The following is a 27,041-nucleotide window of genomic DNA, read 5'->3' as shown; positions in this document are numbered from 1 at the left end:
GTGTATCAATGTCGATCTTATGCCGCTCTCTCTGAACCTCGCTTCATTGCCATTGTGCTTCGCTCCTATAACAAAAAATAGTAAAAATCAGGGAATCATATGTGTTGTGGCACACAAAGGGAAATTCTATCTGAATCGATGTTCGTTGAACTTTCTGCTTGTGTTGATGTGGGAGAATCACGGATCTTGCTTTCGGGAAACATGAGGCGATGTAGATGGCTTCAAGGCTTTGCTTCGCTATTAAGACGATCGCTTGGAGCTGTACATGTGTTGCATTGCTGCATCTTGCATTGAGTCGTACCTGCTCCTGTATCTTACGCTCTGTGCTGGACTTCGGGGAATGTTGGCATCGAAATTCGTCTGTCTGATGATCGAAAAGCAAGGCACTTATAACGTGGGGATCTGCCGTGGAGATGGCCAAAAATGAGATCGTGGGACGTGCCTAGACCGATCTGAAACCGCGGAAGTTAACTTAGTTCGCCAAGGATCTACCCGACGCTAGCTCAGGGGATCATATTTGCACATCACCTCTTCCAAGCCACGAGGCTTTGTTCCAATGACACAAACGCACCGGCGCAAAGTTATTTTTCCTTCGCTACCGGGACCACCGACACGGGTCGAGACACTGGCAGTTCTGCTGCTCTCGCTTACCTATGAAGACAGGGAAGCATCGCGGCTGTTGCGACCAGCCTGCCAAACCTCCGGAGTGATTTACGCGGAGCCTACCGTACAGAACTGTACTCTACCTGAATCCAGCTGTACTAGGGTCTAGCATGTTTCGTTGCTATTTTAACCTGTGTTCTGCTGGGATGAATGTTGTGCAGTATCCCGCGACTCCAGAATGGCCTCCCCATGAAAGCTCTACAGACAGATGCTCAGGTGAAAATCTTTTCACATTGCAGCATGCAAGCTGCCGGTCAGAAAATGTGAAAAGCGTTCATATCGAAAGACTTCAGCCCTGTCGCTTGTTGTCACTGTCGGAAGCTTTTTACCCCTGCGTCGCTAGCCATATCTTGACACGCGCCGCGGCTGAACAACATAGAGCCAAGACGCCACACCTAGCGCTGACCGAGTTCAATACTTTTTAGAATGTCTTGGATACGCTTTGGTAGCGTGGGCTGCTCCTTTAAGTTATCACTATCGTCTTCCTATTCTCAGTTCTTTCTCTTCAACTTCTTTGTTCAATTTAGTGTCTTTTCGGCATATGCCGCTCGTTATTGTCAACACCTCATTCGCTTTGCATTGTTGAACAATACCCTATACACTCACTTTCCCCATATTCACAGTTCAAGTCTACACTCTTTGACTAACTCATAACGTTTCGTTTCGAATATGCGCTTCTACGAGGTTTTGGCGGCATCGCTCGTCGCGCCCTTTGTTGCAGCCCACGGCGGCACTCCCGGAGCACCAAAGATCTTTGGCCTAGCACGCGATGTTGCGGATCTGAAGACAAGGAATATTTTTGGAGGTCATAACCACCGCGCTGCTGGACATGGTTCACCTTTGCAAGCACGTCAAGGTGGTGCGGACGGCCGATGCGGGAAAGATTTCGGCTGTGCAACTTGCGACGAAGGCTACTGCTGTTCTCCTGGTGGATATTGTGGCAAGGGCCAAGATTACTGTCAGGCTCCCGACAGCCAATTTGATTACGGTCCAGGTGCCGATGCGAACAAACTACCGTCTGGTGGATCCACACGCAACATTGCCAGGACGAAGCTCGGAAGCGTCCCATACGGCGGAGAAGGAATCTATGTCTGCGAGAAAGCCGGACAAATCGCCATCACTTATGATGATGGGCCTTACATCTACACCAACGACCTACTGGACATGTTCAAGTCCTACAATTTCAAGGCTACCTTCTTTATGACCGGCATCAATCTCTACAAAGGCGCAATCGATGATGCGTCTACTAAGTGGCCGGCTATGATGCAACGCATGGTCACCGACGGACACCAACTTGCTAGCCACACCTGGTCTCATCAAGATCTCAGCGCCATTACCTCGGCGCAGCGTTACGAGCAAATGATCAAACTCGAGATGGCAATGAGCAACGTAGTTGGAAAATTCCCGACTTACATGCGTCCGCCGTACTCTTCTTGCTCTGAAGCATCTGGATGCCAGAAGGACATGGCTGATCTCGGGTACCACGTGTCCTACTTTGATCTCGATACCGATGGTATGCACCACCAAAATGTACCTATATTTACGAAACGTGTACTGACTACCAACAGACTACAATAACGTCACCCCAGACAAGGCTCAGATTCCCAAGGACAACGTCAAAAAAGCACTTGATGCCAAGAACTCTGCGACTGACGACTTCTTGGCCATCGCCCACGACATCCATTACCAGACTGTGCACAATCTGACTGGATACATGCTTGACTTGATGGTCAAGAAGGGCTACAAGGGTGTCACTATGGGCGAGTGTTTAGGTGACCCGGAAGCCAATTGGTACCGCAGCAGCGGAAGCGGCAGAGTCGCTACCTCTTCCGTATTTACACCACCAGCTTGCGCTTCCACCCGTGCTTCGTCTTCGGTAGCCGCTAGCCGTACTTCCAGCGGCGTTGTTGCAACACCCACTGGTGTCAGCCAGGACTCCTCTTGTGGATCAGCTGTCGGCCTAACCTGTCTTGGGTTTGACCAGGGCGAGTGCTGTTCACAGTACGGCTACTGTGGAAACACTGCAGGCCACTGCGGTACTGGATGTCAAAGCGGTTTTGGCAAGTGCGATTCATCGTCGGGCTCGTCTTCGGTCGTTGCTTCGTCTGCTGCCTCTTCTGCGAGCGCAGCGCAATCAAGCTCTGCTTCAACCCCTGCCGCCTCGTCCGCAAGCGCACCGCGATCAAGCTCTGCATTACCCCCTGCTGTTTCGACGGTCGTGTCGTCGAGCACTATCTCCTCTGCCGCTCGTTCTTCTTCTGTCCCATCAAGCTCCACCGTCAAGCCGAGCACCACTATCCAAACATCGACCCGCGCGTCCTCCAAACCGACACCAAGCCCCACCCCCGCTCTTGTGGCCTCACCCAACGGCACGTGTGGTGGCTCTAAGAAGTACACCTGCACTGGTTCCAGATTCGGACAGTGCTGCTCCTGGAACGGACTGTGTGGAAACACGTTCTTATCTTGTGGGCAGTGGATGGGATGTAATGAGTTGTATGGAAAGTGTACCTAGAATGGTTCTTCTCTTCATTTCTGGGTTCGTTGCAAAAAAGATTCTTGTACAACGATTTTTAAATACAGTAATATAATGTTATGTGGAATCGTGTAATCCCTAAATGAGCTCTGCACGTGCTAATGCCACACAAACTCCAAAGTCACCAGCCTTACCCATGAGCCATTGAGCCGTAATTGATGAACGATCAACCTGGAGGGTTTCGCGCGATCTCAGCCTCTACAATGCATATTTATAAAATATCGAAGCTAATCATGCAATATTATACTACCTGACATTAGCAATTAATAATGCGCCAAAGACCTCTCAGTTGTTGCGTCATTGTGAAAAGATTCTGGGTGATCACTGGTTATTACCGAGAAGCACGTTGAAAGAATATAAAGTTTTATATTTGTCAGGTCCAGCTCGTATATGTTACATCCTGCTGCGCTCTCGCTGCCCTAGCTGAAATAGCGTTCCAAAGCTTCGTATAAATCCCGTCCTCGCTTGAGCTTCTACCATGCTCATTCACCCCCGACTCGTCACCTTCATCTGTCGATCACATCAAGCCTCGAAGCCTTTTCTGGGCGTCCTTTTCGGTCTTTTTCGCCTTCGTGTTTGGCGTGATGGTCCGATCAATGGTCGGCGCGGCGGCATCACCCGTCCTCTGCGGCAAGATGGGCATCTCGTGCCTGCTGTCATCGAAGCGATTGACACCCATCATCGCGTGAGAGTTCGTGAACTCTAGATCCTGCGTCGCAGCTGGCACGTTCGCCCACTCTGTGTTCACAGGTGGATGAACGCGCTTTCTCCCAAGTACCCGCTGCATGTACGAAGGCGAGTCGCTTTGAGCGCGCATCGAATCGGCTGACGGCTCGCGGATAGGTGCGAGTTGGTTTCTCGAAGGTCGGTTGAAACGATCAGGCATCGGCTTTCGAGTTACCGAAGCGCTGTGGGGCGGAATTCCCACTGCAGGGCGAGGAGGAGAGGGAGCGGCGCCCGAGGGACTCGATTGCACGTCTGACTGACAGACTCCACTGTCGTGGAACTCACTGCCCTCAGAAGACGACTCTAGAACCGAAGGATGTCTGTATGCTGGCGAGGGAAAACTGTGTGACTGTGAAGACCTTCTTACAGAAGGCGCAGGTCGTGTGGCTGTGCTCACTGGCGTCAATGGACTTGGTGTCGACGAGGTGTTCACCACTCGCAACGGCCGTGCCGGCAGAGACACTGGGCTCCCGTTGTCTTCGGAACGAGCCTGTTGCATCGATTGCGCACAAGGTGTGCGCAAACGCTCCTGCACTGCTTCGAGATCAGCGACCAGACTCGAATTCGAGCTCCGGCTCTCAGGTCGACTGGACGTCTCGTACGCCTCATCAATCATGCGCAGGCTCCTGTCAGCATTTGTCACATAGAGACTACCCCCGATGTTCAGGTTGTCCATTGCATTCTCCACGCCTGACCGTATGAGCGCTGCGACCTGCTCAGTCTGTCCTCGAGCTACGCTCGTCACTGTAGCTATCCCGGTCGTCTTGCCTCGTGCCTTGTTGATACTCTGACTCAGAGCTCTCTTCAACAGACTTCGCGAGTTCTCGGCGGGCACAACAACGTTGATTTCATTATTGATGTTCACGTTCCCATAGATGGTGATGGGCCGGTTGGTGCTGCTGCTGTGCGTGACAACGCCGCTCGTCGTGCTCGGAGGCGAGGACGGAGCTGGACTCACATCCTGTACGTGCTTGAGCTTTGCTGGGCTTTCTGAGACGAGATTCGACTGGCGAGATGGTCTAGTTGGCTCATAATATGGGCTTCCAACGCCCCTCAGAGGCAGCTCTGGCAGATAAGGCCTTGCCAGCCTCATGTCCTCCTCGTTCACTGTAGCAGGTGATGGTTGGACTGGGTGCTCTAGCTGAGTTTGCAATGGGATAGGTCGTGGCATGGGCGCAAGCAAAGGCGAATTCATCACGGCCCTATCGGACCAATCTTCGCCAGCTTGTGCTAGGTGCCTTTGCACGACGTTCTGGTCGACTAGAGCAGCGCTCTCAGGCGCATCGAAAAACATATCGTCATCGTCGTCGTCATCTTGCGAGCACAAGCGTGACTGAGTCTTCTGGAAGCTGATGTCTGCTTGATCTCCTACCCGGGCGATTGGAGGAGACTCATCTTGCTGCTCGGATGCCAGTATAGTCGCTTCACATCGCTCTACGCTGTCGTGGAGACGCTTGAACTCCTGAAGCAGCTGCAGAGCAATGCCACTCTCACTAGTAGGAAGGGCATGCTGGGGACGGCTGTCCACTTCCGCTTCTTCGTGGACTTCCTCGAGGCTCAGCGCTAGGGCAAAGTCCAAGTCCTCTTGGTCTTTCTTGAGGACGGCAGCTGCTTCGTCGTATGCGCGCTGTTCAGCTGCACTTTGCCTTTCTGCTTCTTCTTGTCGTTTCCGAGTCCCTTCAGCTGCCTGTGCGGCGCGCTCTTTGCATCGTCGAGCCTCTGCTTCTTGTTGGAGCAATTCTTGAGTAGCCTTGACGTCGGCAGCAACCCGACGATGCTCAGCCTCCTCCTGAAGATGCTGTCGCTCCGCTTCTTGAGCCGCTTGAGCTGCTCGTGCCGCCCGCTCTTTGCGCTGGGCTTCTTGCTGGAGCGACAGTTGGGCGGCGGCCTGGGTGGCACGAAGATTAGCAGCTCTCTGTCTGTCCTCGAACTCATTCTGGACCCTTGCTCGCCTTGCCTCCAAAGCCGCTTCCATCGCTCCCAGACGCTCTGCCTCCTCCGCTTCTGCCGCGCTGTTCGCCATGGCGATAGCCAAGTCCAAATCCTCCTGGCGTTGATCAGCTTCTTCTTGAGCGACCCGAGCGCTTGCAGCAATTGCTTGCCGCTCTTCTTCATCCTCTATCCATCGCTCGGCGGCGTCTCGCTCAGCTAAGTCCCTCTGATCCATAGCTCTCTGGAGTTCGGCCTGACGCTCCCGCTGGACTCGAACATTTTCGGCGAGTTGACGACGGCTTTCTTCTGTGACTTCCGCCGTACGGCGGTTGTTGACGTCCAAGATTGACCGTCGACGAAACGGAGCTCCATTGAAGGCCCAGGTTCGTTCCGCCCCACTAGATTGAGGTCGCGCGGCATCTTCGTCTTGATCGTTGCCGTAGTACCCGGAGTCTGCCGTTCCAGTTCGAGGAGGTGGCGTCTGAGCTGCCATGCGGTCGTTGGGGTTATTCTTGCGGAGTGGCATGGTGATAGTGTAGAATTAGGGGTGGGCGTTGCTTTGATGGAGTTTTGCTAAGGGCAGTTGATCGAGCGTAGTCTGATCGTCTGTTGATGCGGAGTCGAGCTGTTGACCTCTATACGATGGTTCCCAGGAGGATACTTAATGCCCTGAGAGAAATGCTGTGCCTAATGTGATCGACCACATGATCTGTGCTCGAGTCGTGAGGAGATTCCCGTGACCAGGCTACAGGAGTGCAAGCCAGAGGTCGTACTGAAAATACGCCTTGACCATACCTGCATCCATCTGCCTAATAGCTTTCACCCCTTCACACATAATCCATGTAGAAGCACCCAGGAGAGTGACCCGATGCTTTCACAACACTAATGGGGCACCGAGTTTGGAGATTGTAGGTCGGATACGTGACGACAACGGTAATGCGTACTCGATTGCTGAACGCAGCTGGACCTCTGATCCGGGAGAGAGCCATAAATTTTACTGATATAAATGGTTTTGATGGGGCATAGTAGCCCAGCGTGGGGACACAAGCGTGAATTGAGCAGGTCAAAGTCCAGGACGGCTGCAAGCGGGCATGGAAAGATGTCTCGCGACGTACCCGCCGTCCAAGTTCAAGGCACGGGCCTTATGTCTTCTAATAGGTTCCATCTCTTTTGTGCTTGTATATAGATCCGTAATCGTTCCAGTCCTCGAGTGACGTCTTCAAGAGGCCATCGTGTCAGGGGCGTTGATGGTATATAGTCAGATGGTTGCAATTCTCAAAAGGAAGGAGTTCAGGTGCTTTATACCCTGTGTGCATAGTTCGCAGCAATCATTTTGTCGAACATTGAGCATTTGGTGTTATTAGTCACAAAGAGCGCATTGTCACGTCAGGAAAGAGAACACGCGTGTGCCCAATCGGGAGTAGCGCACGCTTTTAGCCAAACTATGCGACATCTTGGGGACCCGCAACACTCGTCTTTGACAACCTCATCGCAACTACACGACATCTCGAGTATTCTCAACCCTCAATCAGTCTCTATCTGCTACAGGCTTGGCACCTGAGGCTATACAGGTTTATTGATCATGCATCAAGACGTTGCTGCAGAATTCTCTGTCACCAGAGCTGAGGTGAAGGCGGAATTTCGTCATTCACCCACGACAGCAAGGTAAAGATGAGTTTGCCTGTTGCACCTGCTATTGTAAGCCGTAGCTATTGTAGAGCAGCAGAATCCTGCTTCCATGCGAGTATGAGATACATATAAACCGTTCGTCTCCTCTGTCCATTCTCTTTTCTTCTTCAGGTCCGAAAGCTTTTTCCACACACACAAAAGCTTTCAACAACATCACACTTCTCTCATTTCTCGCATCAAAATGATGTTCCTCCTCGAGCTCCTGGCGCTTGTCGCCCTCCTCATCTTCATGCTTCTCGTCGCCCGCATTTGCTCCTTGGAGCAATGCGTCTCCACTCCCCAAGCCGCCCTGGAGGCTGCTGGCCATTCTCTCCCTCCCGTCGGCATCCCCACGGACTACCGTGGCGACTACGAAGCCGCCAAAGACACCATCCGCGGGCTTCGTACCATCATCGACGACCTTCGCCGCACCATCGGGCATCTCGAGGGACTGGCCCACCCATGCGACCACGACGACGATTTGGCTGCTTTGCAGCAAACCATCTTTGCGCTCCAGCGCCAGCTGGCTGATGCTGAGCGCGAGCTCAAGCAAAGTAGAGCGACGTGTGCCGAGAAATCGAGCTTGGATTCGCGCCCTCCTCGTCGACCAGCAAGTCCAAATCGAGTGCCATAGACGTTGAGCAGGCCAAGATAGCACGCCTAGAGCTTACTATCCGCGACCAGAACACCCGCCTCTGGCAGCTCAACGTCGTGAGTGACCAGTTCAACCACGTCAAGGAGCTCATCCACCAGATGGTCGCTGCTGGCGGCTTCCTGATGGTGGTGGCCTCTCTTTTCGTCGGACATCTGGCACTCTTTGGTGGCGTCGATTTGGCGGGCTTGGGGGTTGATCACCTCAAGCTCGAATCGTACTACGCGTACGCCAGGGCATTGGCAGATGGGCTGCCATGCCCTCTCTTCCCTCAAGGTATGTCGTCATGCACGATCCTGTCGGCTTTCGGTCCATCATACTAACTCTCTGACAGAAGGGTTTCGCCTTAAAGGCATCCAGTATCCGCTTTCCGGTCTCCGTGTCGTCGGCTCACGTATCGTGGAGCCCTTCACGACCTTCCTTGCGGCTGGCTCCGTCGCCTCTCCTCCTCCTGTCGCCCTCGCCTCTGCGCCCACTCCCTCGTCCTTGATTTTCGACTTCGTTGCGCCTGAGCAGCAGGCACCTACCCCCGCTCCACGCCCGTCGGGTCCGTCTCCGGCTTTCCTCGCGCCTGTCCCCTCTGCGCTTACTTCCCTCCGCGCCCGCCCCTTCCGCGCCTGGTCCCTTTGCACCCGCCCGCGTTGCTCGCCCTGCTGGGCCACCTCCAAACCTGTTCGCGCTTTTCCCCGCCGCGCTCGCCCCTGGTCCTTCCGCGCCCGCTGCTGCGCCTGCTTTCGCTCCCGCCGCACCATCTGTGCCGGCCAAGAACCAGGCCGCGTCCCTTGGCTTCGCCGTGGGCAAGAAGCCTGGCTCGTTTGGTGTGAGAAAGCGATAGAGTGGTAGTTTTGGTTCGAAAATTTCAACGATTGTATTAGATAGACTGTACCAGCTCTGCCTCCTCCTAAAAGGCATCGAATGCAGATGTTCTCCCCTGCTTCCACATGATCGTGCCATGCCTTGATACTCCTTCTCCTTCATTTGGCTAATGTGATACAATGACCTGGATGGTCTCAATGTCTCGAGAGGTACCATTAGATGCTAGAACGGTCGGTGGAACATCTACAGGCCGCTCCAACACGCGCTCAAGCACCATGCTCGACAACATGTTTCATCAAGCTCACCAAGCCATCCAGCCCTCCTCTAAAACCACCTAATCTCAATGCGAGAGGGAGTACGAGGAAAGAATGCCGATTATCGGCGTTGCGCACGAACTCCTCCTCATCGAAAACTTCCGCAGCAGGGAAGAAGCGAAGACTGTCATGGACAACAGGCATTCCGGGCGCGAGTGGTAGACAAGGACGGACGACATCTCGAAACACGGAATTTTCTTCAATAAGCGCAGTGAAAAGAGACCTGGTATCGCGTATTTGCGCTTCGTATCTGGCCAGCCAGAGAAGAGTGTGCAGTGTATTCGGCGACCGATCCGAGACGTGGACGCGCACCATGGCGCTTGGATAGAGTTGGCAGAAATTCGATATATTCTGCCATATCTTGGGATCAGGGACGCCGAACGTGTTCTGATCCGCCCATCGGATGGTGACCAGTCGAAGCTTGCTGAGGTGCAAGGTTGCGCAGCGTTTAAGGAAGTAATGCGCGTCTTCAACGTTAGTGAATTCAATGGCGTTGTAGTGCAGTGAAAGCCCGCGTGTCTCGTGGTACATTTGCTTGTTAGTGAAGCGCAGCTGGTTCGCTTCAGCAGTTTTACGAACGCCGTAGGGATGTGACAAGCCTGTTGAGAGAATTTGCAGGTGGTGCCGGTCTCGAAGCTGCGGGTGCAATGCTGCGTAGATGGCATGACCATTTGGTTTCTTAACACTCAAAGGATGGTCTTCTGTCAAAGCGTATTCGTAGATAATGCTCCTTAGTTCGGCAGGAATGCGCATGAAAAGATTGCCAGCTGTCTCCATTTTCAGTTGAATAGCGGATGAGGCCTGTGATGAACGCTGTGGAAATAGTGGTTGCGTTTTGCGTATGAATTTCAGGACGAGGCACAGATATTACATTTTATACGATACAATTTTGTGCTGCTTGTTTGGCACCCGCTCGCCCACTTGACCATGGTTATATAGTTATCGCAAACCATGGTACACTCAAGACACAAATGAACATTACGCGAAAATCAAAATGATACTTGAGATCTACAGCCCGCCTGGCTATAGTAAGTTTAGCTCTTCTTCCGTAAAATGTACTTTGTGTACAGTCGCGGCTTGGACAATCTAATGTCACTGGGGGGCAGGAACCACGTCGAAATTAGAGAAATATGAAGGTACTGTCATATCTTGTTCGTGAGAGTGACCTTGAGAGTCTCCTGAAGGTACTAACGTGCTATGAGACAGTTGTTGGATGATGAGAATTTCAATTATGTGTAAGACAGCAAATTGTTATAGACGGGCGCCACCAACTCGCTCAGTATTGCTCCACCGCTTGAGCATGATCAAACCTTCTAAATGAACCGCAGCACCAATACTCCCTCGCTCGCCATCCACGTCCTATACCTCACACCCCGCATCAGATACCATGTTTTATAACCTGCTTCACCAGCTTGACCAAACCATCCTTGCCCCCTTTTATATAACCATAGGCTAGCCACAAAAGCAATTCATCATCCTCCTCAATTCCAGCCCGGAATGTAGGCTCATCAAAGCTGGTGATGCAAGGGAAAAATCGAAAATTCCTGGGAGGTGATCGAATCTTAGCTCCTTTCAACTTGGCTTCGAAAGATTCTATATGTGCTTCTCGCTGACCACATCCTGGAGCAAAAATTGCATTCAGCAGTTTATGCGTGCCGCGCATCCGGTATTCGCGTGAGGCAATGCGCATGAGTGATATCGGTACGTTGGGATTGTTGCAACTGTGCTTGATGCGAATAGTCGCACCAGGATGGGCCCCGCAGAATTGCATGATGGACTTCATGGCTGGTGGATTGCCATGGCCTGAAATACGTGTGCAGTGAATAGTGAGGGTGTGGAGGTGAGCTTGTTGTGAAAGCGCGCAATTCTTCAAGAATTCATTGGTGTCGCCGATATTGTTAAAGGCCAAGCTGTTGTATCGTAGCGCCAAAGCCCGTGTTTCGGCATAAAGCTCTTTATTGACCAAGCGCAACTGATTGACCTCAACGAGCGTATCTTTTGGCGATTTCGAGAAAGCTCCCATCTCATGGTGACCTCCGCCTTGCGCGAGCGGCTGCTTATAGCACTTGAATGCGGTATCATTGCTACGGCGCTCGACCTTCAGAGGGCGCTCTTCAGTCAAGGCGTATACGTATATGTAGTTTCTGAGCTCGCCTGGAAGGCGGAATAAGTGACATAAACCAAGTGTCGCGAACTCGCCGGTTGATTCCATTGTCGTCCTCGAGTGGGCAGGTGTGGTCAGATGGTTGCGATTACTGGCAAGGGTTTTGAAGTCCCAAGCTGTTGATGTGTTTTTTGAAGTGCAGCGATCTAGCTTTAATGTTTGCTTGCCATAATCTATTTCTTGGGTACGCTACTAAAATTTACAAGTCTCTGGTTCGCAGTACCATGTTATCGAAGACATATGCAGACTTCCTAAGTGCAATGCACGTTAACTAGATATTATTGTCCAACAGGAATATGTGTTACCCCACTTTAATGAACGAAACTAGTATCGCTACCAGCTGGAGCTAGATCGCTACACTTAGGTATCACAATAAAACGCACGTACCTCATTGTGCTGGGACATTCAATTTCCAGATAGCATCGCGCCCTGTTCTGTCGTGTCGCGCAGCACCCTCAACCCTAGAGCAGTGGTACATCTATCCATGGTTCATGACGACAGTGAACAAGGCGTGGAAGTACCATACAGGTTGAAGATATCATATGGTATTGGGGGTAGCCCAGCTGAGGCTCGAGTCGCTGTGACGAAACAGTAGAAGGGGTTACATGGTGTATAGGTGGTTGAGAGGTTCAGCCATGCAAATAGAAAGGTCTAGAAACTGAGCATAGCTGCAAATGCGACTACGAAAACCGTAATGGTGCTCGCGACAAGCGTGCCAGCGGCTCCTGTGTTCTGCGGTGTTCCGGCGCCGGACACGCCTGAAGCTCCAGCACCTTGTGTTGAGTTGCCGGTCGCGTTGTTCGCGCTGCTCGATGCACTTGCACCCTTCAATCCCTTCGCAAATGGGTACAGCAGACCCTGAATAACCTCCAAAGCAGCATAGACTTCACCAATATTTCCGTCAGTTGCAGTGGCCCAATCCCAGTCAGTGTCGTTGTCCGCGGTCCAGCTGAGGCTGCATTGCGGATCATCACCCGCGGTACATGCCATAGCAGCGCCTTTGGCGGAGTTTATGAGTAACTTGTTAATGGAGTCTGCCGCAATTGGAGCTGCAAGCGCGGCGCGTGCGAAAGTGCGAGCGAAAATGCCTTTGAAGGCACGTTGATCTGAGTCGCATTGGCCTGCCAGTTGGCATGCGTACTCGGTGAGAATGCCGGATCCCGTCGACCATTGAAAGACAGACGTGCTTTTTACAAAGCCTTTGACAGCATCGGTCCAGTATTGTGCGCCAGTCTGCAAATGTTAAGATGGAGACCACAGACTTGCAAGCAGAAAACTTACTATGTTGTACATGAGGGCCGCGCCCTCGGTGTAGAGGCCATGAGTAGCAGTCCATCGAAGTTTACTAACCTCTGAACAGTTCGTAACTGAATCAGTTCCATCGTAGACGCTGAAGTTCTTGTCCACAAGGCCCACCGTCTGTGACCATTTGAAGATCTTGTCTGCGTATTGCGAGTAGGTGGCGTTGCCGGTAAACTTGGCGAGACGTGCGGAAAGCAAGAAGAAGTTTCCGTTTGACCAAGCGTTCATGTAGTTGTACCCAGCGTTGAAGGTGAAAATGTGCCATCTAAGACCACCCGCACACTTGTCCTCCCCAGATTCGAGTCGCTCGGACTGAATTTGCCACACGTTTCTCGCATAGTCGACCCACTCGGCGTCTTTTGGTTTGGGGAGTCCAATTTCCGCGGCTGTCATCGCAGACAAACCCCAACAACTTTGATCATCATTGCCAAGGGACTTTGTCTGGTTTGGAGGCATGAAAGCATCGTAGTCTCCAAGCTGGAACTGCAAAGCTTCAGAAATGGTTGTGTCGTATTGCGAGTCGCCAGTCAGGTAGGAGTATCCGAGCAATGCGTTCCAGAGAGTACCAGATTCCCAGAAATAGATCTCATTCTTGCCGTCGAACAAACCTGGAATACCACCATCTTCACTGGCCAAACTATCATTGTACGCTGCAATAATGCCACCAGCAAGAGATCGGGCGGCTGACTTGATGGAGTCCTGGCTATTCACGTCCAGCTGGATTGGCCCATATTCTCCTCCGGATTGTCCAAGAGCATGGCTAATGAAAAAGGGAAGAACGAACGACAGCACATTTTTGCGTGCAAACATTGTGAGAGATTTGAACGAGTGACGATAACAAACTGCTATGAATAGACAAGAACAACCTTGTGGGGATCGTGACTTTTTGATGGTTGTCTAAGGATCCGCCCAGACCTTGGCAAACTGCGCCACCAAACCTACTTTGTCCAACCATGATCTTGAGGGTGGATTTTCGCGCAGGGCGCCTGACCCGGGCGTAGTGCGCGACTAATTTCGGATCCAGGCACGGATATTGAAAGGAGTCGCGTCGTCTCAGACGATGTCAAGCGACTCTCCGACTCACGCCCATTTTCTGAACGAGCGCTTCAGCAATGTCATGCGCAAAGCCTTCCTCGTTGACAGCTCGTTTGTCCTCGACGACCTCGATACCGCTGTTCGCCAACCCGTCTTTAAGTGTCTGGAAGAGAATGCTATCAGCTTCCCCATCTTCAAATGGACCACCGGGAACTGCGATCATGCTAATGCCACCGGTTGGTAGCCAGACTTGGATCGTGCTTGGATCCTTTGCGTGTTTCGTCAACTTGTCAACAATGAACTTGCCCACCTGCTCCGCCTCATCCTTCGAAGTTCTCATCAGCGTCACGACAGGATTGTGCTCATAAAGTTTGCGACTGGCTGTGTAGCGTTCTGGTACAGTATTTCTTGGTCCAAAGTTGGTCATATCAGTTGCGCCCACGGAGATGATGTTAGGTATACCGGCTTGAGCAGCAGCTTCAAGTCGATGCGGACCTGCGCTCATGACTCCTCCTGTGTAGAAGTCGCATATTTCGGTGGTGGTTAGATCGAGCACGGCGTCCAGCCCGCCCTCACGAACAAGTCGCTCCATCGCCTTGCCACCATGGCCTGTGGCGTGAAAGACATAGGCTTCGATATCGTAGTTCTCCTCGAGGTGCTTGCGGATGGCGTCTACAGCTGGAGTGGTCACACCAAACATAGTAATGCCCACCCGCTTTTTCTTCGCTGTCTGTCGATATGGGTTCCGAGAAGGTGACGGATAACTCTGCGACATGGCCACTATCGCCTGAGCAGCGTTACTCAGAACTCTTCGCAGGATCTCGTTCAGGCCGGACACGTCGACGACAGATGGCATGAGAGTAATATCCGTCTCTTCAACAATAGGTCCAGTATCGCCACTTGCGATTGTAGAAACGATCATCTTCGGGAACCCAATTGGCAAAGCATTTCTCATGACTTCTGCTGCGAGTGAAGTGCCACCTGAGCCTCCAGCTGATATGATCCCGTGTATGTATCCCTGGTCATACAGCTGTTTGACAGCTTTTGTTGCGCATCCAGCCATCATCTTTATCACTTCCCCTCGTGGCAAGCCATCGACTTTTGCGTCGTCGGCATAATCTCGCATGAGCTGATCCTGCCGAATGTCGATGGAATCATATTGCACTGGTTTGCGTCCGACGTCAATGAACAGGACCTTGGTCCCAGCGCGTGTTATTTCATCTCGCAGGAACAGGAGCTCTTCGAGTTTTGTATCGCACGTGCCAATGAGCACAACACATGACCTTGCCGACATGTTTGTCACCAAACCAAGAATTGTACGATGAAGCGTGGTGCGACGGGAGCAGTGCTGGTGTGGTTCGAGGTACATCCCCGCTATTACGTCATACTTCCTAACCGATCAGTTAGACAGCAGTCACAACCCTTATCCTTCTCTTCATCTTACTTCTTCGAGATGGGCCCGCCAACAGATCGTAAAGCTATCCTCGAGAAGCTTCGCAAGTCTATTAAAGATGGAAATATCATTGTCGGCGCAGGCGCTGGCATTGGACTTTCGGCAAAATTCATCGAGCAAGGTGGCGGCGACATGATCATTATTTACAATAGTGGTCGCTTTAGAATGGCTGGTAGAGGATCTCTGGCTGGCCTAATGCCCTATGGAAACGCGAACGATGTAGTTCTCGACATGGTCAGCAACTCATCCCTCAGCAGCTCCTGCAACATCCGGTCTAACCCGACCTAGGCCAACGAAGTTCTGCCAGTGGTAAAGAATACTCCTGTTCTGGCGGGCGTGTGCGCAACAGATCCTTTCAGGGACATGGACAGATTTCTTGTCCAGCTCAAAGATCTTGGCTTTGCCGGGATCCAGAACTTCCCCACTGTCGGACTGATTGACGGCACGTTCCGCCAGAACCTTGAAGAGACGGGCATGAGCTATGATGTCGAGGTCGAAGTCATCCGAAAGGCACGCGAGCTGGATTTACTTACGACGCCGTACGTTTTCAACGTAGAAGAAGCTAAGAAGATGGCGGATGCTGGCGCGGACATTCTCGTAGCGCACATGGGACTCACGACATCCGGAAGTATTGGCGCAACAAGCGGCAAGAGTTTGGATGACTGTGTGAATCTTATACAAGAGATCCGAGACGCCGCTATCAAGATCAAGGACGACATTATTGTGCTCTGCCACGGTGGACCAATCGCAAAGCCCGACGACGCCGATTATGTCATCGGTAGAACCAGAGGCGTCCAAGGCTTCTATGGCGCAAGTTCTATGGAGCGATTACCGGTTGAAGAGGCCATCACGAACATCACTAAGACTTTTAAGAACATCAAGCCCACATCTCAATGAATCTTTCCTATTCTACATTTCCACCAAAGACAATACCCGTGTTCTTCGATCATCATTTCCGACTTTACTCCATCTTGCGCTCAACCCTTAGACTCTCCAAAACCTTTGAGCATCTTACCTACGCCCTTCGCCTAATGCATGATATACTTTTGCCAAGTAGCTATGTCGCCCTTCCACCATGGTCTGCACGAAATATAGATTTAGTTCGACCTAAAGGAATGTGGATCTCAACGAGGTTGAAATAGTGACATCATGCAAATGCGGAGTGGAAGATTGCCATGCCGACTGGTCACCGTCGAGGTGTTGGACTTGATGATCGCTAGTAGGCGCTACAAAACTTGCGGGTGCTGTGCCAGGAGTAGGAACACTCTTGGGGTATACCTGGTTGCACGCAGGACAATACCGTCAAGCTTTGAATATTTCTAGGTATATTGTCACACTTCAATAAGCCACTGAGCCTTTTCAGGCTCGCTTGTGACATGACAGCTAATTTTTGATAGGAATTGTCAATAGTAGTTTAAGCTCACATAAGGATTTCCGTAAAGGTACAGCTCCTCAACTTGCTGTGATCTGTTCGGACAGTTTGTCTACAATATAACCGGAATGTTCTTAGGCCGTCCTCTTTTGTTGATACCCTCTTTCTTTATCACCTTTCCTGCTCATTACTAGAGCACCGAAACCTCAATGTAGTCGAGATATAATCAAGGAAAGCTCTAGGCACCACGTTTTGCGCCGGTCTGATACGAGGAGTGTGCAAACTCCGTCTGCCCTCGACTCAATAAAAGTGCGGTGTAACATGGCTTTCACGTAATCAAGTGCATTTTCCACCCTTCAGAACTATAGTTGGTGTGTATTCAAAGACTTGTTACTCATCCGGATTTTGCGCGGCCAGTAGGTCTCACTCGCCGCTATCGACCACCTCATTCTAAAACTTTTGTCGTCCTTCGCATCTTACCATTCGTTTCACTATAGCCTCCTCAAACGTAGGCCAATCCCACCATTACGTCATTGTAAAGCATGTATGACAGTAGCTCGCGCTCAGTGCATCAGCCAGTCCTACTACCTAAGTGTTCTCGTATACCTTCCGAAGTCAATGTGTCTGCAATTCGCAGTGTCCACATCGTTCTTATTTTGATCTATAGTACGCGGTAATTTGCCACACCAGCACTGCATCGCAAAACCCGCCCACTAATCAAGGTTCTTGCCAGACTACATGTGCGCAACGGATCATCTACCGGGTAGATGGTACATACGAGATTGTAACCTCATCTCTTACGGGACTGGAATATCTGGACAGATTTAATGCCACCGCAAATGCAACCGATTGCGCCGTACAACACGTTCAACGCGCAGCCACCGCAGCCTTTCCCCACGCAAGGCTATTCTCCACAGGGATATCCTCCACAAGGCTATCAAATGCAAGTCTATCCTCCACAAGCCTATCCACCGCAAGTCTATCCTCAACAAGCCTATCCACCGCAAGGGTATGCTGCACCAGGGTATGCTCCACAAGGCAACGTCCAACAGGGATATTATCCTCAAGGACATGGCCAACAAGGGTATGTACAGCCAGGATATCAACCACTGCAAACCATACCGCAAGGATATGGCCAACCATATCCAAGCCAAGGCCCAATGGCAACACATCCAAGCGCATCCTATGTTCAAGGGCTGGATTTTCCTGCCCCACAACAACCGTATGCGCAACTATATGCCGCTGCTCCTGTGAAGTTTGCACCCGAGCCCGTAGATCGCGGTACTGAGTTCGCTTGGGCACCTCCTTCAGAGCAGCAGACTCATGTTCATCCACCAGTCCCACACGCGCCTGTGGACACCCTGAGTGGCACTTCGGGTGCTGCTGAGAGGCCACTGGTAGCAAAATGGACTGAAGAACTTGATGCAAAGCTACAACAATGGGAACAAGAGCGCCGGACTGGAGACCCAACGGTCGACCCAGCGACAACAACACCTGTCGCACCCCGTCCCGCGTCGGTATATTCGGCTGATACTTTGACATCGTCTTCGGTACAGATCGGCACACGTGGTGTACTGTCGGAGACGTTCAAAAAGAGCACTCGGCATGGCCGTGGTCGCACAAGGGGATGGTTAGCTCTCCGCACACAACCTCCGCAGTAGGTGCGCGGGTAGCCTGAAGTTTCCCGCTTCGAGGAAGTCATCGATCTCGAAGTTGAGCCTTCCAACGTCCAGTGGCAGACAGTGGAGTCTGTGCTGAGCAGCAAAGTGAGCAATGTATTAAGAATCGATTGACTCTTACAAATCATCCTCGGACGGTGGCGAGATCCTCAAGGCTGATGATATGGGCAAGGAAACCGAGGAGGGTGGCCCTGGTGGTAACCAGGGCAAGTAGATAAATTTGTTCGTCCTGCCTGTCATCTTCGACAGAGGCTTTTTTTTCACTTTTCAGTTTTATCCTGGCTGCAGGCTCCTGCAGCATTTTCTTTTTATGCCTCTCGCAGGTATGCGAGAGGATGCTTTCTTGACCGGGCTTCCGGTATCTCGTCTTCTAGTAGTATGTCGTTTCCTATTTCCGTACTCTTTGCCAACTTCTGGAGTTGGATTTGATTTTCTTTAAGCGTTCATGCTAGCTTTTCGAGGCTAGACACTCTGTACATACCTAATCACATTGATTTCAGAACCCATGCACAGTCTCACATCGCTCGAGTCTTTCTGTTACTTGTACGAATCTACATTCCTCATGATCAGATAAACGTACCATTTACTATGTCGAACGAGTTCAAGCACTGGTTCCAAGATCATCCGCCACTGCCTGAATATGATCTCAGGATCAGGACTCAAGATTGGACGCACATATCAGCGTCCCCGAAGCATGATACAACTTTTTTCATTGCGAGAGATTGCGCGAACAGTACGACATACTTACTGAGTGATGTGCTTCATCTTACACGTCCCGCAAGACAAACTCGGTAGATGCATCTGAAACAGGGTAGACAGAGCTATCATATTAGCCAAGTTGCGGACGAGTAGTCCCAGCGAATTGAACAGCTGTTAGTTGAACACACAAAGACCCACGAAAAATTTGCCCAGCGACCTCGGGAACAATACAGCGAAGAAAGCAATGTGCAAGACGACGTCAGGTCCCGCATATTATATTGATCCGCCACCAACCCGACTGCTCTCCCTCTAAACCGATTCCTCGTTTACCAACAAGATTACGAATACCGCTCCTCACCGTGTATGCTAAAGCTGAAAAGGCCAAGCCCAAGCCAAATCCAGAATCGGACCTCGCTGTCTATTACTCAATCGACTGCCACATTGCCTCGCATGTTCCACGTCTTCGATGGATGATAGAAGGAAGATTACAGGATGTTGCAGACGCGCACTGGTTGAAGAAGATGGAAGCACCACAGAGAGTTCGCATACATGGCAGAATCCATTCAAGATGCATCCAGCCATGACATTGAAAATGCCCCACATCCCGTAATGCCCAATGCAAGATTGTGGACATAACTGGAAGCTGTTCACAGTATTCGTAAATTATGATACAAGAACGATACAATTTGGTGTGGCAAAGGTCGATGATCTGAATCAAAGTCAGCCAACCGGAACTGTGCAATTATGATAATTATGAGGTCATAATGGCATCGTGGACGTATCTTTGGACTGAGTGCCTTTTCCGTCTCAATCTGCGCCATGAGAAATGCTCCCTGTGCTATTTTCGGCGCGTGTGGTGAGCTTTAGCTTGCATACAGGTATACGGCGAGGTAGGTGTGGTGAGGCGTATGTTTTGAAGAAAATGCCTAGTTCAGTTGCTCTAGCCTTATGACCCTATGACGTTAAGGACTGCCCACCTTGGTATATGTACGTCACCCATCACGTGATGATTGAAGGTCTTAGCTTTCGACCACAACACCAATGCGTCGGGCAAGATCGTGAAACATGTAGTCTTGTTCATTATGTATTATGGGTATAAGTTTATGTACGAGGCCGTGGAACAGTCGCCAGGTTTGTGTGCGTGAAATGAGTGCTTAGGTAGGTTAGCCCGAGATCGGCTGGTGTCGGCGCCATCCGTTCCGCTGTTTCTTCAGCTGAACACTTTCCAGCCACCGGCACCCAAACCCAACGTCGACGAGGACGTGGAACGCTTGCGAGAGCTGCGCATTTTTTTGCGCGTCATACAGACACTGCTTGCGACCGCGCGACTTGCCGTGAGGTCTGGATCGCTCACCAGCGCCGCGACCGGCAAAATGGCGCGAACGACGGAGACCGCGCCGCTGCACGAGGCTGCACACCGGCACCACCATGATTGGTCGTTATTCATGCTAATTAGACAGTGATCACAGGCCTTCATGGGGCTTCTCAGCCAGTCGCTTGTCCTGCTCGTCTTTTGATAATGTCTCCCATTCTGCGACATTCTTGTCCTAATGCGAGTTAGCAAGCCGGTCGGACAGAGATGGAGGCGGAGTTTGCTTACCCATTCAGCAACACAGCTAGGGTTCCAATTGCACTTCTCAACCTCGCCGAACATGGGGTGGTTCTTCCGTGGATGTAACGCCGGCCAGCCAGAGGCATGGTAGTGGTGCTTGACGAGCGCACCTCGTGAATCATGATTGCCGGAATCAGAATGACCTTGACCAGCGGCGAACGCCTCAACATTCAGGACCAACATACCGCCTATCAGGCGTGACTCTCTGAGGTTATGGAATGGCTCCCAAGTAACTTCCTTTCCATTATTCTGCGTCGTCATTTGCTGCAAGACTGCTCGCGTAAAGGCGGATGGACCGGTGCCGCTGATGACCTCGTTGAAATCGAGCTTCAGTTCAGACAATGGCACGTCCTTTTCTCCGGCGAGCTCGTGGATCCAGTCTTGGATATTCTCGATCAGTCGCATCATTACAGGCAGGCGAGGTTTGGCTGCAAAGGTCCACTGGCAGAACGACATGCACTTGGATCCCAATATTGGGTGGTCAGCGAAGGCTGGCTCATCGATCTCGACGCCAATGATCATGTCGACTTCCGCTTCATTATACCGCTCGGGTATGAAGCGCTGGACCGGACGCAGAGCTTCGACATCGATGTCAGCGTATACACCACCTTCGGCGTACATAACAAGGTATCGAAGCAAATCTGCCTTGATGATAGTAATGTTGAGCTCTTGGTAGAAGTCGATCAGATCCTGGCGATTTAGGCCCTCTGGGCCGTACTGGAAGTTGAGGTACTCAATCGCATTGTCGTCAGTGAGGACCTCATAACGATAGTTTGGGTTCTTCGCCGGCCACGTCTTCGCGCTATCTGAATCTCTTTGCTCAAAGCCAAGAGGGCCGACTTTCCACGTCTGCCATATCTTCTTCGGTATTGTCGCTGTCGTGATCTGGAGCGGCTGCTGGTACTTGAGCTCCCGCCGATACCTGTGCGCGGCCCGTATGGGTGTGGTGAAGAAGTGGGTGTTTGCAAAGAACAACAACAAGAAGAGTACCACAAGGTACACGGGCAGCACACGCCGTACTTGACAAGTAAGTTTGTTGCGGAAGTGGCTCGCGATGGGCGAGTGTGGAGGCATGTTGGTGTTGACGCGAAGATTGGGAGGTAGCTTCGGGCGACTGCGCATGCTGAGGATATGAGGAGTTAAGAGATGGGCACGTCTCATTTCAACCTTTCCGGGCCGCTGACCATAAAAAGCTAGTAGCTCGACATCAGAAAGACTAACGATTGCGAGGGGCTGTTCCTCGGCACATTTGGTACGTACTGCACCTACACATCATAGGAAGATCCCGTTCATGTGCAAACCACGCTACACACACTGCGACACCCTGCCAGTGCAGACAGCCTCGGAGATAGGCCTTTTTGGACTGCTAAGATTTTCGGTCAAGGCTTGCATCGTGCACCCCTGCTGCGGTAGCGGCCACTTTACCAATCTCGGATCCCGAAGGACTGGAGCGCGAGGAGTAGGTAACATGTGGAGAAACACACTACTGCCAACAATTGGACCTACCCGCACCAGTCCCCGCATGAGTAGCGGATCGCTGCCACGCTCGGTCTGTGCTAACGGGTCAATTTCTCATGCGACGGCCGTGTCCCTCGGTTGCGCGCCCATTTTTTTAGTTTGCGACTACTTGTGATCCTGTGGGAATTTCCGTTCAGGGCGCACTGATACTGAAGCCGCACATTTGCCAAGATCTGCATGCATTCATTTTATCAGCCACTACTTTCGTCTCCATCACTCGATGCATAGCAATTCGCAAAAACCTTGACTGATCAATCACTGAAAGACGACTGCCACAATGCCAGAAAAGGCCGAAGGAATACTCGATCACGGCATGCTTGAAGACATCGATCTCCGAGCCAACTCCTGGAAGCCTTCGCGAGCCCCACGATGGAGTCTCGATGTCATTCGACCTGAGTTTATGGCCTTGCGATCCAGCGCACCCAAGAAGCCTTTGAGGAAGACAGCCTGGCTGGATGGTCTACGAGGCTTTGCGGCCTTTATTGTGTACATACACCACAACCAGCTGTGGGCACACGGTGAAAAAGGGAACCTTGTCTACGAGAATGCATATGGATTTGAGGGCAGGCGTTACTTCGCCGCTCTTCCCTTTGTTCGTCTCTTCTATTCAGGCGGCCACTTCGCCGTCGGCATCTTCTTCGTCATCTCTGGCTACGTTCTCTCACTCAAAACTTTGAGCTTAATACAGAGCGGGAAACAACTGAGCGCTGCTGAAACCTTGGGCTCGGCACTTTTCCGTCGATGGATGCGATTATACATTCCGATCATCTTGGTCACATTTTCCTGGATGTGCTTCCGACATTGGAGCAAGATCTGGACCGACGAACGCGACATGGCAGCCACATTTGGGGAGGACGTTGTGCGTTGGTATCAGACGTTCAAGAATTACAGCTTCGTGTTTACCGGCAGTTATTACGACTTTCCTTTCACTTACCATGTGCATCTCTGGTCCATTCCAATCGAGTTTCGAGGATCCATCATCATCTACACGACCCTGTCGGCGCTGTCTCGATGCACGACATCCGCTCGTCTCTGGTGCGAGGCGGGCTTGATGGTGTACTTTCTCTACATCGTGGACGGATACTACGGCACTCTTTTCATCGGCGGCATGCTGCTCTGCGATCTTGATCTTCTCTCGGAAGAAGGACGACTCCCGCGGGTTTTCACGGCACTGTCGGGATTCAAAGAGTTTATATTCTTCCATCTATTCGTCTTGGCCATGTACCTCGGTGGCGTACCATCCCACACCCACGCTGAGCTCGATCCCGTCACTGTCTTGAGGAAGTCGCCTGGTTGGAAGTGGCTTTCGCACCTCAAGCCGCAAGCTGTCTTCGATGCCAAATGGTTTTACCTCACGTGGGCAGCGATTATGGCTGTAGCGTCCATACCCCGCTTGCCGGTGCTCAAACGCTTCTTCGAGACGCGTTTCTGCCAGTACCTCGCGCGCATATCATTTGCGCTGTATTTGGTCCATGGCCTGGTCCTTTGGTCACTAGCAGACAGAATTTACGCTGCAGTGGGGTTCTCTCGACCGAGGCACCAGATGGGCGTACCTCAGTGGGTGGGCGTTCTTCCGCTATCGAAGAAAGGGCCGATGGGCCTGGAGCTGGCTTTTTGGCTTCCACAAATCCTCCTTCTACCGTTTACGCTATACATGGCCGAGCTGGTCACGAAACTGGCGGACGAACCAAGCGTAAAGTTTACCAACTGGCTGTACAAGAAGACTTTGCCACAAGCGCAATTGCAGCCGCCGCCAATGCACAAGCGGGCTTTTAGCTCAGCGTGCTAGACACAAACAACGCAATATAATACTATCGCAATTCACGAAACGATCTCCATTTCATTCATCTTCGGCTACAAATGTGATCGACGTACTTGAACGAAAGTATGTAACGTCGGTCGGCATCATGTGAAATCATATTCCCCTCCTTGACGCGCACTGCGAGGCTGGTATGACGCTATCGTCGGGTTTAAGCGGCGCAGTACCAGCAATGCGCCGTCGATCATTGGTGTGTTCCTGGAATGATCCAGTCGCCGACGCTTGTTGCCTGTTAGCACGCGTTGGCACGCTCTTAGCTTTCGTGGGGTTACCCTTCGGGAACCATAATATGCGGGGTAAGCAGAATCCCTGCTCGCGTGCCGTGTCGATCATCACTTCAACGCTTTCCACGCGACCAGAAGTGGAATGTGGGCCGTACCTTGCATCTTCTGTTGGACCAAGTTCAATAAAATCCGTCCAGGGAGGTCCTGGATGCAGATGAGAGGTGTGATGTGGCTGCAGTCTTCACATGAGTCGCAATTGAACACTGATTACTGCTACACAATTGTCCTTGAGCCGATTCGCTCGGTCGGCGATCGCGAAGCATTGTGAGGATCTGTCTTATCAGTTCGCAGCATATCCAGAGCCGATGGTGAACAGCATGTGACATGCGTACGGCCCCTACCACAGACGCACCATCACTCGACCTAACCTGTACCCGACCGCTTTCTTTGCAGACTCCACCCTTTACATCTTTTCCGAGCGACTATGAGAAGACTTCATAATGTTCTAGTAGCAACGCTACTCATATTTGGCATCATCTACCTCAGTGTGTCATCCGACAGCAGTTTGCTGGATCGAGTCCAATCCTACCGCTCTAAAGGAGCACCCACAACAGCGCATTCTTCCGGCATACCATACCCTAGTCACAGTGCCCTTGCAATTCTGGATGACACCGACCAAGCGCGTGTCGGTGTAGATCCTCAGCACACTCCATCGCCGGCCGAGGTAGCTCATGATACACCCAGCTTTACACAATCGGACGGCTCTTCTTCGTCGCATCCCGAATTTTCTTTCCAAGAGGATCTTGATGTCGAATTTCCTTTTGCAGAGCTAGACCAATTCAGTCACCATGCGCCGCTCCACTATGAGCCCAATGGGCCAAAGACATATGCGTATGCTACTTTCATGGCAACACGCAACCCGTCGCTGAAAGATCCATACTTTCTCGCCATACAATCTGTCGTCCACCGCGTACTATGGTCCCCTCGCACGCGCACGCGCAAGAATTATCCCTTCATCGTCTTCGTCGCCGACTTCGTGACAGCTGAACAACGCGCCGTCCTCCGCGGCACAGGTGCCATCGTGCGCGAACTTGCACCACTCGAATGGCACTGCGACAAGCCCGGCGTACAGAAGCGCTGGGTCGACCTCTTCGCAAAACTCAACATGTGGGCTGAAACAGAATTCTCACGCATCATCTTCCTCGACGCCGACGCCTTTCCGCTCACGAACATCGACGACATGTTCGAACTCACCCAACCGCAAATGTGCATCGAGCAGAAGTTGGTCCTGACCGACTTACTCCCAGGCCTGGACCAAGTCTGCGAACCTTATATATTCGCGGGTGTTCCGCAGGACCCGTTCTCCACCACTGAGCCAAACATCAACGTCGGCGCGATGGTCATCACGCCCTCGACCACTATGCATCGCCGCCTGCTGCAGAACTTTAATAAAGCGGAGCACTATGATTGCGCAATGGCGGAGCAGGCGTTTCTCAACTGGCAGTTTGGCGTCGACGGCGCGTTCCCGCTCACGCGGCTCGACAGGACGTGGGGCGGGTTCTTCCCGCAGCCAAACGAGCAGGGCAAGTTGAGGGTCGTGCACGAGAAGATTTGGGTGGAGGGAGGTTGGTTGGGCGAGGAGTGGGAGAGGGGGTGGAAGGAAATGGTCGACTGGTACAGCAGCGCGGAGTTTGCGGAGGAGAGGAATCGCATGTAGCTCGACACCATAGATACCAACTTTAACGAATTCCAATTTTTCAAGATTTCCACACAGTGGCGTGAACGCAGCGAGGGTGTGCTCGCGCGTAGTGCAAAGAACTATCAAGTGACCCTGAGTCAGCACTTAGTTTCGACGTTCGCGTGTGTTCGTCTCGAGGTTTTGCGCGCGCGCGAGGCCATTGTTTCATGACGATTTAGCTGCATTTTGTCGATGGAAAGGGTCCGTGGCTTTGAGTTTGACGAATTTCCGCACCGTTGAGATGGTGGCGTGCTCAACAAATAAAATGTATTACAACACCAGTGTCGTCCGGTGTTGCAGTTTCTATTGGTTTGGCTTGTGGCTGCTTTGGCCTAGCTTAGGAGGGAATCAAGATTGATATTTAGTTATGCAAGAAGCCGCCCTCATTAAAGATTTATCGAATACAAAATGGGGACGCATTAGATATAGACAAACGCATGCGCACACGGCTGACATGCAGCGATCTCCCAAATTCTGCTCACACTGCAGGCTGACAGACATGATAAATCCGTGACGCTGTATAACACATTTTCGACTTTTATAACTTGGCTGATCAGAAGTTCATAGTCATAGTCCTCACTATTTAGTAATGTAAGTAGCACCCACAAGGGATACTTTGAGAATGCACACTAGACAGTCAATGCAGTAGGGGTAAGGTAGTGTACGACCTCACTTCTGCGAACTACGATGAATTGTGGTTTCTGAGATATGCTGCAATCTTTTTGCTTGTTGAATGCCTCTCATACCAAGCAAGTTGCCATAAACAGTCGCTGCTTCTCCAAACGCACTCTTGTTGACGTGAACGGAAGCATTGCGGGCCCTGCCCCAGAAATGTGAGATAAAACACCTTCTCGCTCGTGTGGGCTGCGCCGAGACTGGGTGTTTGAGTGCGTGCTCGCTTATGCTTTCGATAGATACAAATTAGTAGTAAAGTATTCTGGATGTCCGTACTTTTATATAAATTCCAAGGTCTGTATCCAGGATTATGAGTGCATCGTAAAACGCCTGAGTGCATGGATCCCGACCCGATCAAGCGGCCGAACGCGGCCTATGAGTATTTGAGTGAAAGAGCTTGCAGGCTCTTCGAGGTGGAGAACGACACTCCACTTTGATGACATAGCA

General features: G+C 51.6%; 13 protein-coding genes across 13 annotated transcripts; 7 read left to right on the top strand and 6 right to left on the bottom strand.

Moving 5' to 3' along the window:
- Positions 1–1,332: 1,332 nt before the first annotated feature.
- On the top strand, positions 1,333–3,051 carry SNOG_09529 (hypothetical protein; the record flags this gene model as incomplete). The annotated part of the gene is made up of 3 exons (XM_001799767.1): positions 1,333–2,176; positions 2,232–2,664; positions 2,691–3,051. The coding sequence occupies 3 exons, from the start codon at positions 1,333–1,335 to the stop codon at positions 3,049–3,051; spliced, it is 1,638 nt and encodes a 545-aa protein (XP_001799819.1).
- A 1,172-nt stretch (positions 3,052–4,223) lies between these two features.
- SNOG_09528 (hypothetical protein) lies at positions 4,224–6,380 on the bottom strand (the record flags this gene model as incomplete). The annotated part of the gene is made up of 3 exons (XM_001799766.1): positions 4,224–4,225; positions 4,290–4,412; positions 4,433–6,380. Coding segments are annotated over 3 exons (2,073 nt in total).
- A 1,344-nt stretch (positions 6,381–7,724) lies between these two features.
- SNOG_09527 (hypothetical protein) lies at positions 7,725–9,009 on the top strand (the record flags this gene model as incomplete). The annotated part of the gene is made up of 4 exons (XM_001799765.1): positions 7,725–8,076; positions 8,157–8,400; positions 8,421–8,450; positions 8,694–9,009. 4 exons carry the CDS (start codon positions 7,725–7,727, stop codon positions 9,007–9,009), a joined length of 942 nt encoding a protein of 313 aa, XP_001799817.1.
- Positions 9,010–9,256: 247 nt separating this feature from the next.
- SNOG_09526 (hypothetical protein) lies at positions 9,257–10,081 on the bottom strand (the record flags this gene model as incomplete). The annotated part of the gene is made up of 1 exon (XM_001799764.1): positions 9,257–10,081. The coding sequence occupies one exon, from the start codon at positions 10,079–10,081 to the stop codon at positions 9,257–9,259; it is 825 nt and encodes a 274-aa protein (XP_001799816.1).
- A 601-nt stretch (positions 10,082–10,682) lies between these two features.
- SNOG_09525 (hypothetical protein) lies at positions 10,683–11,708 on the bottom strand (the record flags this gene model as incomplete). Its single annotated transcript, XM_001799763.1, has 2 exons — positions 10,683–11,584; positions 11,672–11,708. The coding sequence occupies 2 exons, from the start codon at positions 11,706–11,708 to the stop codon at positions 10,683–10,685; spliced, it is 939 nt and encodes a 312-aa protein (XP_001799815.1).
- A 411-nt stretch (positions 11,709–12,119) lies between these two features.
- SNOG_09524 (hypothetical protein) lies at positions 12,120–13,580 on the bottom strand (the record flags this gene model as incomplete). Its single annotated transcript, XM_001799762.1, has 2 exons — positions 12,120–12,701; positions 12,750–13,580. 2 exons carry the CDS (start codon positions 13,578–13,580, stop codon positions 12,120–12,122), a joined length of 1,413 nt encoding a protein of 470 aa, XP_001799814.1.
- Positions 13,581–13,667: 87 nt separating this feature from the next.
- Positions 13,668–15,099, bottom strand: SNOG_09523 (hypothetical protein; the record flags this gene model as incomplete). The annotated part of the gene is made up of 2 exons (XM_001799761.1): positions 13,668–13,778; positions 13,855–15,099. 2 exons carry the CDS (start codon positions 15,097–15,099, stop codon positions 13,668–13,670), a joined length of 1,356 nt encoding a protein of 451 aa, XP_001799813.1.
- A 159-nt stretch (positions 15,100–15,258) lies between these two features.
- On the top strand, positions 15,259–16,155 carry SNOG_09522 (hypothetical protein; the record flags this gene model as incomplete). The annotated part of the gene is made up of 2 exons (XM_001799760.1): positions 15,259–15,477; positions 15,547–16,155. The coding sequence occupies 2 exons, from the start codon at positions 15,259–15,261 to the stop codon at positions 16,153–16,155; spliced, it is 828 nt and encodes a 275-aa protein (XP_001799812.1).
- Positions 16,156–17,469: 1,314 nt separating this feature from the next.
- On the top strand, positions 17,470–17,884 carry SNOG_09521 (hypothetical protein; the record flags this gene model as incomplete). Its single annotated transcript, XM_001799759.1, is given in 2 exon segments — positions 17,470–17,528; positions 17,548–17,884. 2 exon segments carry the CDS (start codon positions 17,470–17,472, stop codon positions 17,882–17,884), a joined length of 396 nt encoding a protein of 131 aa, XP_001799811.1.
- A 2,206-nt stretch (positions 17,885–20,090) lies between these two features.
- On the top strand, positions 20,091–20,440 carry SNOG_09520 (hypothetical protein; the record flags this gene model as incomplete). The annotated part of the gene is made up of 2 exons (XM_001799758.1): positions 20,091–20,139; positions 20,238–20,440. 2 exons carry the CDS (start codon positions 20,091–20,093, stop codon positions 20,438–20,440), a joined length of 252 nt encoding a protein of 83 aa, XP_001799810.1.
- Positions 20,441–20,471: 31 nt separating this feature from the next.
- Positions 20,472–21,742, bottom strand: SNOG_09519 (hypothetical protein; the record flags this gene model as incomplete). Its single annotated transcript, XM_001799757.1, has 2 exons — positions 20,472–20,555; positions 20,609–21,742. 2 exons carry the CDS (start codon positions 21,740–21,742, stop codon positions 20,472–20,474), a joined length of 1,218 nt encoding a protein of 405 aa, XP_001799809.1.
- A 673-nt stretch (positions 21,743–22,415) lies between these two features.
- SNOG_09518 (hypothetical protein) lies at positions 22,416–23,927 on the top strand (the record flags this gene model as incomplete). Its single annotated transcript, XM_001799756.1, has 1 exon — positions 22,416–23,927. One exon carries the CDS (start codon positions 22,416–22,418, stop codon positions 23,925–23,927), a length of 1,512 nt encoding a protein of 503 aa, XP_001799808.1.
- Positions 23,928–24,323: 396 nt separating this feature from the next.
- On the top strand, positions 24,324–25,898 carry SNOG_09517 (hypothetical protein; the record flags this gene model as incomplete). The annotated part of the gene is made up of 2 exons (XM_001799755.1): positions 24,324–24,505; positions 24,830–25,898. 2 exons carry the CDS (start codon positions 24,324–24,326, stop codon positions 25,896–25,898), a joined length of 1,251 nt encoding a protein of 416 aa, XP_001799807.1.
- Positions 25,899–27,041: the final 1,143 nt, after the last annotated feature.

This window comes from Parastagonospora nodorum (genome assembly GCF_000146915.1).
Source record: "Parastagonospora nodorum SN15 chromosome Unknown scaffold_15, whole genome shotgun sequence".
In the NCBI taxonomy this organism is placed as follows: Eukaryota; Fungi; Ascomycota; class Dothideomycetes; order Pleosporales; family Phaeosphaeriaceae; genus Parastagonospora; species Parastagonospora nodorum.
This window is presented reverse-complemented; position numbering and strand designations above follow the sequence as displayed.